The sequence below is a fragment of the Syngnathus acus genome, chromosome 3 (assembly GCF_901709675.1).
Source record: "Syngnathus acus chromosome 3, fSynAcu1.2, whole genome shotgun sequence".
Lineage (NCBI taxonomy): Eukaryota > Metazoa > Chordata > Actinopteri > Syngnathiformes > Syngnathidae > Syngnathus > Syngnathus acus.
Genome location: NC_051089.1, coordinates 18,407,015 through 18,421,814, shown reverse-complemented (window position 1 = coordinate 18,421,814; position 14,800 = coordinate 18,407,015). Strand labels below are relative to the sequence as shown.

The window sequence follows — 14,800 nt, the reverse complement described above, 5'->3', positions numbered from 1 at the left end:
TGTGGTTACTGTCTATTGCGTATGTGCGGTTCACTGTGATTGCCTCCTGACAGTCTTACCTGTATGTCAACCATGGATTCTAGCCTATAGAAAAAAAGTCATGCGATCGACCAGTAGTAGCTTACTTCGGTGACGCCCCTGACCACGGTTGCTGTAATGCTGAAAGCAATGCAACCTTGTAATTTACTAGTCGTACTGAAACGTCCTGAAACGTTTTGGCAGAGCACTGTGTACAACCAGTATGGACCAACAAATTCATCAATTGATCCATATATAAGGTGCTCTGCATTATAAGGCGCACTGTGATTTTTTGAGTAAATTATAAGCTTTTAAGTGCGTCCTATAGTGCGGAAAATAATGTAGTTTTAACAGTGCAGCTATTATCCTCTTATGACCTTTACACAATAATAGCGCAATCAGGCTTTTTGGATGGTTCCAAACTCCTTGTTAAGGAAACAGCTTGTGGTCTGCACATTGGTACTGCACATGACAAAAGCTTTCTCACTGTGGATGTTCAAAAAGACAAAGGTGAGTGTTTTTCTTACACATATGCACACCACATGGGCCATCGCCACTGCATTGCTAAATACAGCAAAATAGTAGTGGCTGAAGATCACTTGGAGCTTCTGCAGTCCCATAGAGTTATACTGTGGTACGGATGGGTGCTGTGAAGAAAACAGGTCTATTTACAATCTTCAACAATAAACCAACAACCACGACCGATGTGCCTTTTAATATTCGGTTTGATATGTTGTACCTCTTCTATACGATCTTTATCCAGTTCATCAAATATGTGTTTGAACTGCTCTCTATTCATGAAGCCTTCAGTTTCATATTGACGAGACTTCTGAAATAATCATAAGGCAAAAGTGTCAGGAAGATTGACCAGTTGTGTTTCTTTTGAATTTATTATAGTCAGTGGTGTCCCTAAGGGGAAATTTCAACTTACTGTACACCGATTTGGGGTTTTGGTTAATTATAGTAATGTTCAGTTTCTTTTTAAATAAACATTGTAACCCCAATTTCTGTATAGAAGCAGCAGATCTACGGAATATTGAAAAGGTATTTGGCCTCATTTCTTGTTTTTGCAACTGTTCAATCATTCAAATGGGGAAATTATGCAACAACAAACTAAAAATTTGTGGAGACAAATACTTTTTCATACCACTGTACATCACAGACAGAACACTTATGTTGAATTCAAAGAACATGGTTCAAGTAGTAAATTAGTGTACTAAATGTAGCCACAATGAACTGACAGTAGTGATCGCCTCTCTGTAGTAGCTCTGCATCTGGATCCTGGACATCACTTGGAGCACAGCATCAATTGGCACACGTTCCCTAAAATCAAATCAATATCAATACCGTTTTGCAATTAAGGGCTTGCTAAGTGTATGATATCTTTGTTTTCATAAATTTTACTGACAACCTACACTGAACTATAACTATTAATTTATTGAAACAGGCCTAATTCCCACTGGACAATATCACATTGTATATTGGTTACTCCGTAATGGCCCTTTTCCAAATTGTGCTAGCTGCGAGGAAAAAAACTGGCTTTGTGGCGTGGCAAATTCAACCTCATACCTTCACTTATGAATGGGGGATGCTGCTGGAGGGGAGGTGAGGCAAAACCTTATAATATATATTTCCAGGCTGAGAGTAACTTAAAGAAAAGAGGATCATATGCCTGTACTTACAATTAGTAATATATACTATAATACATTTAGTACAAATCCTACGTAAACTTTTGAGAGCCCCCTACTTTTTCGATGAGTTGTTTCAAGTTATAATGTATCACATATGTAAATGATGTATGCAAAAAGTTCCGTATCATCTTAACGATTTAAAAACAAAATTTGTTACTAAGGGATGAACCATTTAGAGTATATTGCTATATGTGTCTGAGAGTGCTCATTTACCTAGCAGCGTTATCTTCATCATGAGAGCTAAGGACTTGGAAGGCTGCTCGGATTCCCAGACGCCTTCTAATGATAGATGTTTGGACTGACATCTGGATGACAAACATAACAGGCTAACTGTTAAAATATTTGATAGTGAGCCCCCCCAAAAAGTAAAATATCTATTTTTTCATCTATATTGTTTCAGTAGGGCAGTGGTTCTTAACCTGGGTTGGATCGAACCCTAGGGGTTCGGTAAGTCAGTCTCAGGGGTTCGGCAGAGCCTCCACTGCGGAGGTCCGAACACACCTGATTTATTGTGTAAATTTGTGACGACGCATATCTGAACTGGTCTCAAAAAGGCAACAACAGAAGTCACAATGATTTGCAGGTATGTAATTTGTTTTGAGTTCATGCATTGTGTTGGTTACGTTCTTTGAACAAGGTGATGTTCATGCATGGCTCATTTTGTGCACCAGTAATAAACATTGATGACATATGAAACTGGTGGGGTTCGGTACCGCCAATAAGGTTAAGAACGACTGCCGTAGGACCTGTAATACTAAGTTCAGACCAAACACGAAAAAGCACATCATCCCATATATGTCTCGCGGGAGAACTACACGGTGGTTGCTTTCATCTGAGTAGAGGCTCCTCTTCCAATCGAAAAAGATATTTGAATATCAATACTCAATGTGGTAACTAATTACATTAAATTACTATACTACTAATTAATTACATTAAATTACTATACTACACATACTACCGTAATTTTTGGACTATAAGTCGCAGTTTTTTCATAGTTTGGGTGGGGGGCGACTTATAACAAGGAGCGACTTATGTGTTTTTTTTCAAAAATTTTCAAAAAAAAAAAAAAAAAGTGGAACCGCGATAAACGAACCGCGATGTAGCAAGGGATTACTGTAATTTGAATTTCAAGTGACGTCAGCAGCGCGACGCGGCGTGGCGCGGCGGTTGTTTACAAAAAGGACAAAGATTGATCACGGGATGACGAAGATGACGAAGGGCCCCACGCACTACCGGCATCATTAGCGGCTTTGTTTCTAAGTGACACGGAGGACGAAGAGTTTGAAGGATTTAAGGATTTGGAGTGACACAGAAGGTTTGAAAAACTATTATGGCTTTTACGCACGCCCGGTCCTACTCTACGGAGCTCTCTTTCACCTCCGTGGATAGAAGTCGGGGGCCGGCGCTCGGCCGGGTGGCTGTCCGGGGATGGAGGATGGGGCTCGGTCATGGCTTTTACGCACGCCCGGTCCTATTCTATGGCTCTCTCTTCCACCTCCGTGGCTGGAAGTCCACGCCGCCACACGCCTGGAAGTTTGTTTTGTTAAATAAAGAGCCGTTTACCAAACCCACGTCTTTCCTTGTACTTTAACGCTACAATATAGTTATATACTAGATCTGTGGAAAAACGACGAGGCTGACGTCAGGGCGCACGCGCACCCATTGTTGACAAAGGACGATCGATGGATTTAATGATTTGGAGTGACACAGATGGTTTGATAAACAGGTTATTTATGTAATAGTTTTTTTAAATAACTCTGAATGTTACTTCAGGCCCGTTCTCAGCTCTTCGTTTGTGTTTATGTCACGTTAGCATACCTATCGTTTAGCCTGTTGTTGCTCGTTCATGTCTGTTCTTGGTGTTGGATTTTGTCGAATAAATTTCCCCCCAAAATGCGACTTATGCTCCGGAGCGACTTATATATGTTTTTTTCACGTTATTGTGCATTTTATGGCTAATGCGACCTATATTCCGGAGCGACTTTTAGTCCGAAAATTACGGTACATTATATATACAGTAGCATGAGTGTAAATTGGATTTCCACTTAGGTCCAAGGTGACACGATAGGCTCAGAACTCAAGGGGGTCCTGAGCTGAAGGAAACAGCGGGTGATTCATGTCCATGTTAATAAAAAAAAAAACAACACTGCTTTGCTGAGCTTGATATAAGCAACTTCCACACAGGGCCCCCTTCCGAGTTCTTGTTGGCTGATGGGCCCGACTTCCGACAGACAGCTGATATTTGTATACTGTATGTCCAGGGGTGCACATAACAATTTTAGTGTGGTTCTCACAGTGACGTGCAGTGAGGTTCATGGTTGGTGAGGCACTTAAGAGTCAGATTTACAAGTATATGGACCCAAAAGGATAGCTTATTCACTTGGCTCCTGGTTATTTTGTATCTCATCAGCATTCTACGCACACACACGTGCATGCACACACACGTGCATGCAGACACACACTGGTACTCTTGAGAATAATTCCCAAAAGAGTACCAGATTGGTGCGCATGTGTGAGTAGTCATAGAACGCACTTCGAGTAAACTGTCGAACCTGTCACGTTCCCACGTCACCTGACTTCCAGCCTAGCCCGACTCATGGAATTGCCAGCACCTGCTACAGCTCGTTAGGTTCTGTCACGAACGGAGTGGAGGAATGGAGCGAGGACGACCAAATGCAGCTTGGACCAGGGTTTATTGCAGGAACTCAAAGGCCGCGTCTTGTTCGACCTCCAGCCCGTCACATTTGCCACGGAACCAGCCAAGGTGGGTTTCGTGCTCACTCACCTGACGGGCGAGGCATGGCTGTGGGGGGGGTTCTGTCATGCCTCGTCCACAGTTTTGTGATGTGTCATCGTTTCTGTGTCTGTGTGCTCGCCCCTCCCTTCCTGTGTGCCCTTGATTTGTGTGATCACACGCACCTGCCTCTCATTACCTGTGTTGTATTTAAGTTCTGTTTGCGTGTCACTCTATGTCGGAGCATTACCTGAGAGATGTGGACAATGCATGTCTCACTGTCACGCGGTTTGTTTGGTTCCTGTCTTTTGTTTCACGCTTTGGCGGTCAGCCCTTTTGGTTTTGTTGTTTAGTCACGTCAGTTTGCCGGGTTGGTCCTTTGAGTTCCTGCAATAAACCCTGGTCCAAGCTGCATTTGGTCGTCCTCGCTCCATTCCTCCACTCCGTTCGTGACAGAACCACTTGCTTTCTTCTGCTTCTTCATGCAACTATGGATCATTGAACACAAGCACTTTTTTTTATAAAACTGAAAATGGAAAAACAATTGTGTTGATAAGTGACCAGCATCAATATATGTAAATGACTCTCATTGATGTAGCTGGTAGTGATAGCAATGTACAACTGTTTTTAAAGGCACGGCTCTCATGGTTGACTCATTTAAATGGAGGGTAAACGGTGGATGGTTCATTTTTCACTTACTAGCCCAGACTATGTATTTTTTGACCAGGAAAATTGGCTATATCAGTGGTCCCCAACCACCGGGCCGCGGACCGGTACCGGTCCGTGGGTCACTTTGTACCGGGCCGCCAAGCCACACAGAAAAAAAAAAAAATTGTTTTAATCGACGATCAATTAATTCAGGTCAAGACGCTCGTCCCGGTCACGTGACATGTTTCCCCAGTCGAGCCCGCAAAGCTAGCAAAAATGAGTAAGTATTTATTTTGAAAAATATAAAAAATTGGCGATTCTCTCCCAATTACATCCGTCGGTTCAGGTCAAGACGCTCGTCTCGGTCACGTGACATGTCACCTCAGTTGAGCCCGCGAAGCAAGCAAAAATGAGCAAGAAACAGATGTTTGGAAAGCTTCTTCGGAAAGGGAAAAAAGCCCAATGAGGAGACGGAAGAAGAAGAGGCTACGACTTCTAAGAAAAGGAAAGCTGCATTTAAAAGACTATGACGCGCCAAGCCCACTCTGCATAATATGTGGCGACAGGCTAGCTAACGAGGCAATGAAGCCCTCAGAACTGCTTCACATGGAGACCAAGCATCCTGCATTAAAAGACAAACCTTAACCACTTCGGGTGTCATTGTCTCCGATTACGCCTAGATGGGACCGGCTCGTTTCTGAGAAACAAGCTCAGTGCTCCCACTAATTCAATGTAATGGTGAGTTTTATTTTAATGTCGTTTATACTTGTTTTTATGCCAGTCGTATCATTTTATTTCATCGTATTCATATATTTATTATAAATGTATTATTTATTTATATAAATGTATTATTTAGTTATATAAATCTATTATTTATTTATATAAAGGCCGGTCCGCAAAAATATTTCTGACACGTAACCGGTCCGTGGCGCAAAAAAGGTTGGGGATCACTGGGCTATATGACTACTTCAACATTTTACAAGGATTTGCTGTGGCTGATTTCAATGAAATGAGCAGCCTCTCTGCAGCTAAAGTGCCCTGTCGGGGTGCGTTCAAAGACCACTCACACAGTCAGAAAACTCATCAACTGCACCAAAAAGCAATGAGGAGTACGTTGCTAGGGCGTACATGGCAGCAAAAAAGACAACGCATAATTAAATGCAGAAATTAAAGCAATGCAAAAAGTGTTCATTTAAGAAAAAGTCACACACCTTGACATTCGTTACATCAGCAAATGTTTGTGATGAAATAAATCCATCCATCCATCCATCCATCCATCCATCCATCCATCCATCCATCCATCCATCCATCCATCCATCCATCCATCCATCCATCCATCCATCCATCCATCCATCCATCCATCCATCCATCCATCCATCCATCCATCCGTCTTCTATCGCTTCGCGGGGGCAGCAGCTTTAGGTGGGATGCTCAGTGTTAGAGTGTTGTTTACTCTAACTTATTTGCAAGAACCACACGTGAGACAGTTTGGCCATTTTACGCCTGCAAGCGGAGAAAGCCATCAGCACCCTGTGTGGTTCAGAGGTGCTTGACAGCAGTCTGACTAAGACCTCTTGCAAAGGCATAATTATTGAGAGAAAACAGGGTGGGGGTGAGAGTGGACAGGTTTGGTGAACCCCCGGCCTCTGGTCAAATCAGAGCAGGGGGTGTTTTATGACGTTGGGGGAAACAGAACAACTTTGATTGCTTCCTCAGCAGCTAGTCAACCAGTACAGGGGTCTTAGCACTTTGTTTAAGATGTTGTGGGAACGAACAGAACAAGTTTGTTCCCCTCAGCAACTGGTTAATGAATATAGTCTACATTCCAACATAATCACACAATCAAGATAATCTATCAACCCTAACATTTCCCTCCTGTTAATCATATGATTGTCCCCCTGATCAACAAACATAAGCAAGAAAATATAATGAAGATAGAAAAACAAAAAATAAAAAACACAAACAGTACATCATTGTATCCATTTGATTTGATTTTTGATGGTAAAATCATCAAGTTTCTGTAAAACATGTTCAGCTAAACAGCATTATCGCAATCTTCTTTCCGCAGCGCATTAAAGTCATCACATTCGACACGCCTGAGATGTATTTGTACTTGTGCTTCGGTAGAAGACTTCAAACATGGGATAACACAGGTCGTAAATAAGCACAACAATTCCAGTACACCAAACACAGGAGTCACAAATTTCAACAGCAGTAGCCACCAGGCGCCAGAGAGTAGTCATAAAAAGAAATTTCATTGATGTGGGACCTTGTCCTCCGACATGGCCTGCTGTAAGTTCCTCAGTGAGTTCATGGCGTCGTTGATGTGAGTGTCATTATTTCCTGGTATGTACGTGCAACAGGAAGTTCCAATAATGTGGCACACGCCACCTTGCTCTGCAGTCATCAAGTCCAGAACTATCCTGTCCTGCAAGACCATTAGTCCAATAGCCAGGATGTCTGTTTTGTCCATCAGCAAGAGATACACAAAAGATTGAAAACAATAGTTTAGTGTCTCTAAGAAGAGTGATTGTCTTCCAACTCTGATCCAAGGAAATAGCGCATGAACGATTTTGTCTCTGACGGACCATACTTTATGGCTGTCTGGGACATTCGTACCCCAGGCGGGATCATGTGGTTCAAAGGTCGTAATAGCCCTGCGTCGACGTCCAGGAGAGTTGTGTGCCGTTGTCATCTGATGATGCTGTATCTTCAGGTGTGGTCTGTTACCCACACTGGTGCACACACTCCTGTCCAGTTGGCGGGCAACATCGGACAAACCTTGTGACCACAAAGCCACCAGCCATGTTGGTCGGAGAGCCCTCACCACTTGAAACAGCCCTCCTATCCTGGCACTCAGCGGTGACGTCCAAAGTTCCCATCCAGTTTCCTCCTGGAGGGCAGTCGTCCTCAATGCATTTGTGGGTTCCATTTCCTTGGATGTAACACATGTACTTCAATCCAGGTGGCCTTTTTGTATAGGCCACTTGTGGTATCGTTCGTCCTTTAACAGACATTGAGATTAATCCAGAAAAGATGATCACAAGTTTCCTTCTGTGAGTCCAGGGCGGTAGGGGTAGCATCACTGAGTGTGACAGCACGGTGTTGGCATCCAACTCCTCCCATAGAGGCCATACATTCCGCTTCAGTAATGTTCCTCACTTTGGCCTCCAGGTGAACTTGCGTGGAGGAAGGGGGGAGTTTGGAACACACATAGCACCCCTCCTGTGTAGGATCTCACAGTGAACTCCACACCGGTACCAAGTGTTGGTTTCATATGGGTTTTCTGGGGTCCCATTACCAGTCCTCATGGTTTTCCTCATGTGACCATTTTCTCCTTCGGTTGACTTTGTCAATGGGTCAATTCGGATGAGTCAATAGACCATAGCACGCTCCAACCACAACGCAGCAGAGGATCCACCTGGCATGTGGAGTCCCCCTTGCTACTAGGTTGGCAGAGACAATGGTACATCCCATCGCCTGTCAGAGTGGGGATCGCTGAATTCTTCACTGACATTGAGATGCACCACCCTAAACGATGGATCCCCTTTGTAGTCAGAACTTCCCCACCACTGCGAAAATAAGGGTCCAGCACTCTCTGTAACTTGCAGTGCCTGAGGTGAATCCAGCTGGGCCTTCCAGCAACGTTCAGTGCAGTGGGGGTAGTCAACAAGACTTGAAATGGTCTCTCGCACCGTGGCTGGCCCAGTTTTTCCTTTTTACGACCTTGATGTCGACCCAGTATCCTGGCTTGATGGAGTTGTTGACCTGTGGGGAAGAAAGATCAAATGGCAGTAAATTTGCATTTGACACATCTTTCAGTTTGAGTGCTCTGATCATGCTATCTGCCAAGGACTGTTCTTCATCCGCTTTTTACTAATCTTGTATCATTCACCAATCAATTTTATTGCCCTTTTGAACTGGGCAAATAGGAGTGTTTGCAAGGAGAGTCTAAGCACTTCCTAATGATTACTCCTGACCAAAGACAGGGATGAGAATGGCAAATTTAAAAAAACACTGAAAAGTAGCCGGGGGTCTGGGGGGCCAACCAGTAGTCTGGGGGGCCGATGATATATATATATATACTATATTCGGCTTGTCTGTTTCCCTGGCATGATCCTCATGCTGGCGAAAACTTTTGCTGAGTAGGCCCTAGATCTATCTAACTAAATAACTCGTCTACAAGTGATGAAAACCCAATCGCAAATTCACATTGTGGTGGTGTAAAAACACTAGTTCTCCGCGTAAGTTAAGTTTACAAGTAGAAATGATGTGACGAAAGTAGCGCCAAAATGCTGCCGAAAATAAGGCGGATGTTGTCGCATCATTGCTGCCAATGAGTTAGGTTTACAGAGGCAAGCAGATTTCCGTACTCACAGCTTAACTAATTTTGCCTTGAGAAGTGCCAAAAGATGCCGTCGCGGCAGGCGGGCGAATGCTCGCGAGTCGCTGAGGCTAACGTTGCCCGGCCAGCTGGCCGGCCGCTCCCCCTATATATAAAAGAATAATTTTCAACGGATTTACACGATTCACAAAAATGATATTTTCGAAGGAAAAAAACACGGAAATCCGCGGAAAATTCTCATCCCTGCCAAAGACCATTTATGACAGGGGCTATCCCATTTGTTGCGTCCTGTTTTAAAGGAGAATCTCTGATCTTGGTTGGATTTGGACTGGGGGAATGGACGTTAAGTCCTGTATCAGATGGTTCCTTAGCCCACAGTTTGTCAGGAAGCTCTGCTCATTCCTCCTCCTCCTTATCAGTCAAACAAATGTTGATTAGTCAGGAAAGCACTTAAATGCGTGCCTTTCCAACAGCTACATCACTTCCTCATATCTTCTTTAGTCACTTTTCAATCATCTTCCGATTGTTTACAGCAAAAGTTTGAAAAGTTTGAGAAAATTTTAACTTAATGGCATGACGCCAAATGTATTAGAAAATCCATATGTCGTAAAGTGTTGTATTAATTACTATCTTCCACTATCTGTCCTACACTCTCCCTCCATTTGAGGCTTGGCGACGCCCATGCTTCACACCTTTTTGGAAGGATGTGTCCTTTACTAAATTTGATACTATCATCATTTAATTTGACGTTCTTTCCAAAACACTTCTCTGTTTTCTCAGTTCACACATCTTTTACATGTGTTACTGGTTCTCCAGTTTTTTTTCTCTTCCTATTTTTTCCTCTAGGTAATTATCAATCTAAAAGCAACCCTTTTTTTTCTCTTAGCATTTAACTTGCTCAAAATCACTCTTTCTTCACAGTTGTTCTACTAATTTTCCTATAGTAGTCTCCAACAACTTCAACCATTCAACCTGTGTTTTCCTTTCATCCAGACAATCATTCATCCTTGCTCATTTTCATCTCACACACAGTCTCCAAAAAGGAGCCTTTCCATGACATATTGGTCTCATTCTCTTCAAGCTCTTCACACAACATTCTTAACTCGCGTTCTTTATCCTAATTTTTCCTAAGGTTCCTGATAGAACAATCCACCAATAAAAAAAAAAAACAACACGAAAAACTGCTAGCAAATAAATCAGAATTTTTTCTTCGTTTTTAAGTTTAACTAAATCTCTTGGGTTTAACTCACATGCAAAAGTCTGTATAGTCTTATAACACAACCAATTAATTTTCCTCTTAAATTTAGCATTGCAATGTCTTAAATTCACAATTTTGCATGTTCTCTCTTTCTTTTGAATTTTTCATCAGGGCTAGACACTAATGTGCACTAGTGTGGACCAGTTTCTGCCAACAAACAGATTTCTTTCTTTTCCTCTCATTTTTATTTTTCAAAATTGTTTCTGTTTTGCAGTGCAAATCGAAAATACCAGTCTAGCAAATTTCTTTGCACACAAGTTTAGCCAATTTCATTTTAACACATGGGGGTGGCATCAATGATTCGTCACAGGCTGGCCATTTCCTGCAATCGATCACGAAGCCGGTGCTCGCCCACACACGCGAGCACCGCACATTCCAATTCTCTATTTATCTTCTAGAAGCAGTCTGTATTTCTTTACCACTTGATTTGCAAATTTTTCTTCAGTGTGCACACATAATTTGATCCCTGGTCATACTTCTTGTATGGACAGGAGTTCTAATAATCTGACAATGAAATGTTTTGCTACTATATGGGGGGAGGCTTTAGGTCTTTTAAATCTGGATACATATTTTGCATAGGAGCGGAAAGCTCCTCTTGCTGCTCTGCAGCCTTGAGCTGCGGCTGGAACAGTGCACCTGGGCACTGTGGCCTCATTGTCTTTCGGTCTGACAAACACTTGCAGCTTCATCACTTTTCATCTTTCGAATTTTTTGTCTCTTGAATTTGTTCTCTTCTCTCCTGTGACACTTTCCAACACTTTCTAGCACATTTCAACTTTCTTTCTACTCCATACTTTTTCTTCCACTTTGGCATATATCGCATACAACTTGCCATGTACTTCTCATCTCCTTCAAGAGCTCCTTTATTTGGAGATTTACAGTTTTATTTCCCTTCTTAATTTAGTATTTTAGGTTTTTACAATTTTTTTTCTGTTTTCTCTCTCTGAGGATCCTCAATGCAGGTTTAAATTGACCTTTCAACAAATTACTAGCCTGTGTTATTGCCGTGGGTTATTGCTAGTACTGCTTTTTAGTCAATTTATCCTACCAGTCACACTCTCACCCACACAAGTTTTTTTCCCTGCCAACGCGAAGTACTCTTTAGAAGACATACCTCATCCAGAGGGGGACTCTACATCACCCCCTCCTTCCCCGGGACTTCAGGACACCAGTCCTGTTACCCGTGTTCTAATTTTTTATTATTTTTCCTGCCAACGCGAAGTCCTCTTAAAAAAAGAGCTGCTTCATCCAGAGGGGGACTCTACAACACCCCCTCCTTCCCTGGGAACTAACGACAACAGTCCTGTTACCCAGCCCTGCCAACGCGAAGTAGTACTCTTTAGAAGAGCTACTTCATCCAGAGGAGGACTCTACAACACCCCCTCCTTCCATGGGACTTAAGAACTTCTGTCTTGCCCATTTACTAGTACGTTTTCCCGTGCACTTTAACGTTTTACGCGTTTCACATCAGCACAATCACACAACTTTTAGGCTTTTTACTTACTTGTCTCTTGGTTCGTTGCACTTCCGGATCCCATCAATCCACTGTTGTCAGACGAAGGCAGACCTAAGATGCTGGCCCAGCGAAGAATTTTCTTCCCAGGTCTTTCTTTACCAGGTCCTCCTAATGGACGTTGGCCTGTCGACAGTGTGCAGCACGTCGTCCTCCGTCCGTCAGTAGCGGGTATGTTGGAATCCGTGTCACGGCACCAAAATGTTGTTTACTCTAACTTATTTGTAAGAACCACACGTGAGACAGTTTGGCCATTTTACGCCTGCAAGTGGACAAAGCCATCAGCACCCTTTGTGGTACAGAGGTGCTTGACAGCAGTCTGACTTAGACCTCTTGCAAGGGCATATTTATTGAGAGAAAACAGGGTGGGGGTGAGAATGGACAGGTTTAGTGAACTCCCGGCCTCTGGAAAAATCAGAGCAGGGGTGTTTTACGACGTTGGGGGAAACAGAACAACTTTGAGTGCTTCCTCTGCAGCTAGTCAACCAGTGCAGAGGTCTTAGCACTTTGTTTCCGATGTTGTGGGAACAAACAGAAGAAGTTTGTTCCCCTCAGCAACTGGTTAATCAATATAGCCTACATTCCAACATAATCATACGATCAAGATAATCTATCAATCCATCCCCGGGGTCTCCTGCCGGTGGAACATGCCCGGAACAACTCCCCGGGAGGCGTCTAGGAGGCATCCTGATAAGATGCCTGAGCCACCTCAACTGGCTCCTCTCAACATGGATGAGCAGGGGCTCGACACCACGTCCCTCCCTGATGACCGATCTTCTCACCCTTTCTCTAAGGGAGAGCGCGGACACCCTGCGGAGGAAACTCATTTCGGCCGCTTGTATCCGGGATCTTGTTCTTTCGGTCACGACCCATAGCTCATGACCATAGGTGAAGGTAGGAGCGTAGATCAACCGGTAAATCAGAGTCTGCATCACAGCAGATGCTGCATCTGTCGATCTCACGCTCCATCCTGCCCTCGCTCGTGAACAAGACCCCAAGATACTTGAACTCCTCCACTTGGGCCAGAATCTCACCAGAGAGGGCATTCCACCCTTTTCCAACTGACGACCACGGTCTCAGATTTGGAGGTGCTGACCCTCATCCCGACCGCTTCACACTCGGGTGCGAACCGTTCCAGTGAGAGCTGGAGATCACGGCTTGAAGAAGCCTACAGCACCACATTGTTTGCAAAAAGCAGAGATGCAATGCTGAGGTCATCAAACCAGACACCTTGAACGCCTCGGCTGCGCCTAGAAATTCTGACCATAAAAGTTATAAACAGAATCGGTGAAAAAGGGCAGCCTTGGCGGAGTCCAACCCTCACTGGAAACGAATCCGACATCCGTGATACAGGGACTGAACCGCCCTTATCAGTTGGTTCGTCATCCCGTATCCCCGAAGCATCCTCCACAGAACTCCCAGAGAGACGCGGTCGAACGCCTTCTCCAGGTCCACAAAATACATGTGGACTGGTTGAGCAAACTCCCATGCACCCTCGAGGATCCTGCCAAGGGTATAGAGCTGGTCCACTGTTCCACGGCCAGGATGAAACCCACACTGCTCCACCTGAATTTGAGATTCGACCTCCCAAGGGACCCTCCTCTCCAGTACCCCTGAATAGACCTTACCAAGGAGACTGAGGAGTGTGATTCCTCTGTGGTTGGAACACACCCTCCAGTCCCCCTTCTGAAAAGGGGGACCACCACCCCAGTCTGCCAATCCAGAGGCACTGTCCCCGATGTCCACGCAATGTTGTAGAGGCGTGTCAGCCAGGACAGCCCCACAACATCCAGAGCCTTTAAGAACTCCGGGCAGATCTCATCCACCCCTGGGGCCTTTAACTATCACGGTGACTTCGACACCAAAGATTGGAGAGTCCACCTCAGATTCTCCAGGCCATGCTTCCGCAATGGCAACTGGGACAGGCTCATGTATACCACTGTGTTAAATCGCCTTTTCTTTTAACAACACTCAATAAATGTTTGGGAACTGAGGACACTAATAATTAGAGCTTTTTAGGTGGAATTATTTCCCATTCTTGTTTGATGTACAGTTTCAGCAGTTCAATAGTCTGGGGTCTCCGTTGTATTTTACGCTTCATAATGCACCACACATTTTCAGTGGGAGACAGATCTTGACCGTCAGCAGGCCAGTGTTGTAAATACATTATTTTACTATGAATCAACACTGTTGTAATGTGCAGAATGTGGTTTGGTATTGTCTTGCTGAAATAAGCTAGCCTTGCAAGTCAGACCCAATGCTGGTCTGGTCAAGAGATCATTGATTTTGGCTCGGTTTGGCTTAAAATGAACCAACGAATCAAATTATGTAGTTTACTTGCTGTGATGTATCCTTAGTGCGCAACGTCACACCTCAGCAGCGGATGTCCATCCTCACAACATTAAATGGGTTCTCATTTTTCTTATGTTAGTTCAAAATTTCATGACCAATTCTAACTGTTAAAAGATTAAAATGTTCAGCTTGTTTGTTTGTCCGGGAGCCAGAAGTTCAAGCTTAAATGAAATCCAACATTATTTTCCATCAAAACGACCAGCAAAAAAACTACAAAATTACCGTATTTTTCGGACTAAAA

The 14,800-nt window shown here is 43.8% G+C and overlaps 1 protein-coding gene across 13 annotated transcripts in view; it reads right to left on the bottom strand.

Moving 5' to 3' along the window:
* tpcn2 (two pore segment channel 2) overlaps nt 1-14,800 on the bottom strand; it is a 148,061-nt gene that overhangs the window by 42,600 nt on the left and 90,661 nt on the right. For 11 of the 13 annotated variants that reach the window (XM_037246663.1, XM_037246655.1, XM_037246658.1 and 8 more), the window contains 4 exons: nt 1,923-2,014; nt 1,260-1,341; nt 758-847; nt 546-665 (listed from right to left, as the gene is read on the bottom strand). The exons of 1 other annotated variant lie outside the window; for it this stretch is intronic. In XM_037246663.1, the coding sequence (XP_037102558.1) occupies nt 546-665; nt 758-847; nt 1,260-1,341; nt 1,923-2,014 (384 nt within the window). The remainder of the gene's footprint in view (nt 1-545; nt 666-757; nt 848-1,259; nt 1,342-1,922; nt 2,015-14,800) is intronic. One more of the 13 variants, XM_037246657.1, reaches the window with a different exon arrangement.